Source organism: Dromiciops gliroides, chromosome 1, assembly GCF_019393635.1.
Source record: "Dromiciops gliroides isolate mDroGli1 chromosome 1, mDroGli1.pri, whole genome shotgun sequence".
NCBI classification, from domain to species: domain Eukaryota; kingdom Metazoa; phylum Chordata; class Mammalia; order Microbiotheria; family Microbiotheriidae; genus Dromiciops; species Dromiciops gliroides.
In genome coordinates, this window is record NC_057861.1 from 604,498,840 (window position 1) to 604,502,495 (window position 3,656).

At 41.5% G+C, this 3,656-nt stretch overlaps 1 protein-coding gene across 1 annotated transcript; it reads left to right on the forward strand.

Moving 5' to 3' along the window:
• The first annotated feature begins 1,214 nt into the window (after window positions 1-1,214).
• LOC122736575 (60S ribosomal protein L26-like) lies at window positions 1,215-1,718 on the forward strand. The gene has a single exon (XM_043978900.1). The coding sequence runs from the start codon at window positions 1,229-1,231 to the stop codon at window positions 1,664-1,666; it is 438 nt and encodes a 145-aa protein (XP_043834835.1). The 5' UTR covers window positions 1,215-1,228; the 3' UTR covers window positions 1,667-1,718.
• The last annotated feature ends 1,938 nt before the right edge of the window (window positions 1,719-3,656 follow it).

Here is a 3,656-nt window from a genome sequence, read left to right on the forward strand (position 1 = left end):
TGACTTGGTGGTCTCCTCGAGTTATTTGGGTAAACTGAGGCAGTTTGCCCCAAACAGTCTTTTGGACAAATGCCATCAATATCTTGTTATAGTTGTCACTTTTCTGGGGTTCCCAGGGTTCAGCCTACTCCAAGCACCATCATAAACACTTTCCCTACTCCTTCTAAGTCCTTGGTGGGGGGTGGAGAGGGAAGTTTCACTAAAGTCCTTCTCTGATGCCTCAAACTCAACACACCTAAAACAAAATTTATCTTTCCTTCTCAATTCACTCCTCTCTTCCTCCTAACTTCCCTGTTTCCATTAAGAGTATCACCATCCCTCAGGTAACCTAGCTTAAAAAACCCAGGGATCATCCCCTACTCATCATTCAGTCCCCGTTCCAATCAGTGGCCAAGACTTATAGATTCCACCTCCTCAATATCTTGCACATATATCTCTTTACTACCACAGCTGCTCTAGTTCAGACCCTCATCACTTCTCACTTGAACTACTGCAATGGACTCTTGATTGATCATCCTATATTCTCTCTCTCCCTTATCTAATGCATACTCCATAGAGCAGCCAAATCAATATTCCTGGGCTGCAGGCAGGGGTGTGCTGCTAAATGCTTAACAACCAGCTCTCAAAGCCAGCTGTTGAAAAGCAGGACATATTTTTAAGTTTAACTTGTATTATCACCATTTTTCCATTCATTTTCTTTTCTTTTTTTGGGAGGGAGGTGGGGCAATGAGGGTTAAGTGACTTGCCCAGGGTCACACAGCTAGTAAGTGGCAAGTGTCTGAGGCCTGATTTGAACTCAGGACCTCCTGAATCCAGGGCTAGAGCTTTATCCACTGTGCTACCTAGCTGCCCTCCCCCAATCATTTTCTTCAGCCTAGACTATCAAAACAATGAATCAATCCCTGGTTTGTAGGATTTGTCAATTTCCCAGGTATAAATGCTTACACTGCAAATTTAAAAGTTGGCTCTCCCAATTGGACCTAGCTCCAGCACACCCCTAGGTGCAAGTCTGACCACATCACTCCCATTCTTGAGAAGCTTCAGTGGTTTCCTGCTGGATCATAGGAGCTACAAAGTCCATGTAGTCCAACTCCCTCATTTTATAGTTGAGGAAACTGAGGTCCAGAGAGATTCAGTGAATTGCTCATGGTCACACAGGTTGTGACTATCAGAAGTGGAATGTAGGTGCACGTGTCTCTTTTCGGGTGGTCCCGTTTGTGCAGCCAAAATGAAGTTCAATCCCTTCGTGACCTCGGACCGCAGCAAGAACCGCAAGAGACACTTCAACTCGCCCTCGCACATCCAGCGCAAGATCATGTTGTCCCCACTCTCCAAGGAGCTGAGGCAGAAATACAAAGTCCGCTCCATGCCCATCCGGAAGGACAATGAGGTCCAGGTTGTTCGTGGACACTACAAAGGCCAGCAAATTGGCAAGGTAGTGCAGGTTTACAGAAAGAAATACGGCATCTACATTGAGCATGTGTTGCATGAAAAAGCTAACGGCACAACTGTCCATGTGGGTATTCACCCTAGTAAGGTAGTTATCACCAGAGTAAAACTGGACAAAGATCATAAAAAGATTCTTGAGTGTAAAGCCAAATCCCGACAAGTTGGAAAGGAGAAGGGCAAATATAAAGAAGAAACCATTGAGAAGATGCAAGAATAAAGTGGTCTGTTGTACAGTTATAATTAAAAATGAAAATTAAAAAAAAAAAGAAGTGGAATGTAAAACTGGATTCTCTTGACACCAGAGCAAGTGCTTCTTCAATAGTACCAGGCTATCTCCTGGATAATCAACTTTAGGATTGTGAAAGATATGAACTCCCTTGTTTGACCCTTAAAACCTTTCCTGGGGCAGCTAGGTGGTACAGTGGATAGAGCACTGACCCTGGATTCAGGAGGACCTGAGTTTAAATCCAGCATCAGACACTTGACACTTACTAGCTGTGTGACCCTGGGCAAGTCACTTAACCCTCATTGCCCTGCAAAAAACAAAACAAAACAAAAAAACTTTCCTATGGGGGCAGCTAGGTGGCACAGTAGATAAAGCACCAGGCCTGGATTCAGGAGGACCTGAGTTTAAATCCAGCCTCAGACACTTGACACTTACTAGCTGTGTGGCCCTGGGCAAGTCACTTAACCCTTATTGCCCCTCCCCAAAAACAAAAAACAAAAACCCTTCCTAGTCTGGCTCTAGCCTATCTTTCCAGGCTGGTGATACATTATTCTCTATCACTCAAGCCATGCTGCAAATGAACTGAACGGCTTACCATTCCCCTGTTAAAAACATCCCATTTCCCAAGTCCATGCCATTGCACAGGCTGTTTCCTGTGCAGAAATGTTCTCCCTCTTCACCTGGCTCCTTTCAAACTCTGATCAAATGTTACCTCTGTGAGAAATGATAATTTGTAACCAATATCTTGGGGAGATTCAGTACTCCCCACTTCTTTTAAAATCCTGACACACACACACCCCTCCCCCAATCCAAAGTCCTTCTTGATGAGATTGAATTGATTATCTCAGTCTCGGTCAGGCCCATCCAACCTAGCAAGGAATTTAAAGTAGGGTGGAGAAGCTCATCATGTTCTACTCAAGCTTGGGTGGAGACAGATCTTTTTGTCTAGATAGGAAGGCTTCTCCATCCAGGGAAGGGTCACTCAGTGCACCCACTGAAAAAGGTTTGCATTCTTTGAATTGATAGCCCAATGCTGGGGGTGGTCTGGTATAGCCCTTCATTTTAATATAGCCTAACTCCAAATTAATTAACCAACTAGATCTGATTGCTCTTAACCAATTAAAATTGATTGCTGTTTGATGAACCACCTATTGTTTCAAGGTATATTAGCTGTGAGCCCCACCATAATTGTCTTTGGTCTGAGAGACATGGCCAATAATCATATTTTTATTAATAACCTGCTGACCTTTTTAATAAAATGATTATATTACCCAGGAACTATGTCTCTCAAAATGTTTAGTTGTCACACCTCCTTCAAGAAATTTTTCTGGATTCCCTCAGTTGTTAGTGACCCCATCAAATTGTGTTGTATTTGTAGCCATTTTTTTCCTGAGCCTGAAGTGGTTTTGTAAAGAAACAATTTTGTACTTCTTGTTGTTGTTCATCCTCCATTCTTTTTTTAAAAATAGTATCTTATTTCCTTTTTTCCAATTATATGTAAAGATAGTTTTCAACATTCATTTTTGTAAGATTTTGAGTTCCATCCCAAAACATAGAAAAAGACCTATTTGTACAAAAAATATTTATAGCAGTTCTTTTTGTGGTGACTAGGAATTGGAAATCAAAGGAATGTCCATCAAATGAGGAATGGCTAAACAAGCTGTGGTATATGATGGTGATGGAATATTATTATGCTATAAAAAATAACAAGCAGGATGATTTCAGAGAGGTCTGGAAAGACTTATATGAACTGATCATAGTGAAGTGAACAGAACCAGGAGAACGTTGTGCACAGTGACAGCAATATTGTTTGATGAAGAACTGTGAATGACTTAACTATTCTCAGCAATACAATGATCCAAGACAATCCCAAAGCATACTATCCACCTCCAAAGAAAGAACTGATATTGATTGAATAGACTGAAGCAAGCTATTTTTCAATTTCTTTCATTTTTTTTCTTTTATTCAAGTTTTCTTATAC

Coding starts and splice junctions, on each gene's coding strand:
- LOC122736575 (XM_043978900.1), top strand. CDS start 1,229: ATGAAGTTCAATCCCTTCGTGACCTCGGACCGCAGCAAGAACCGCAAG.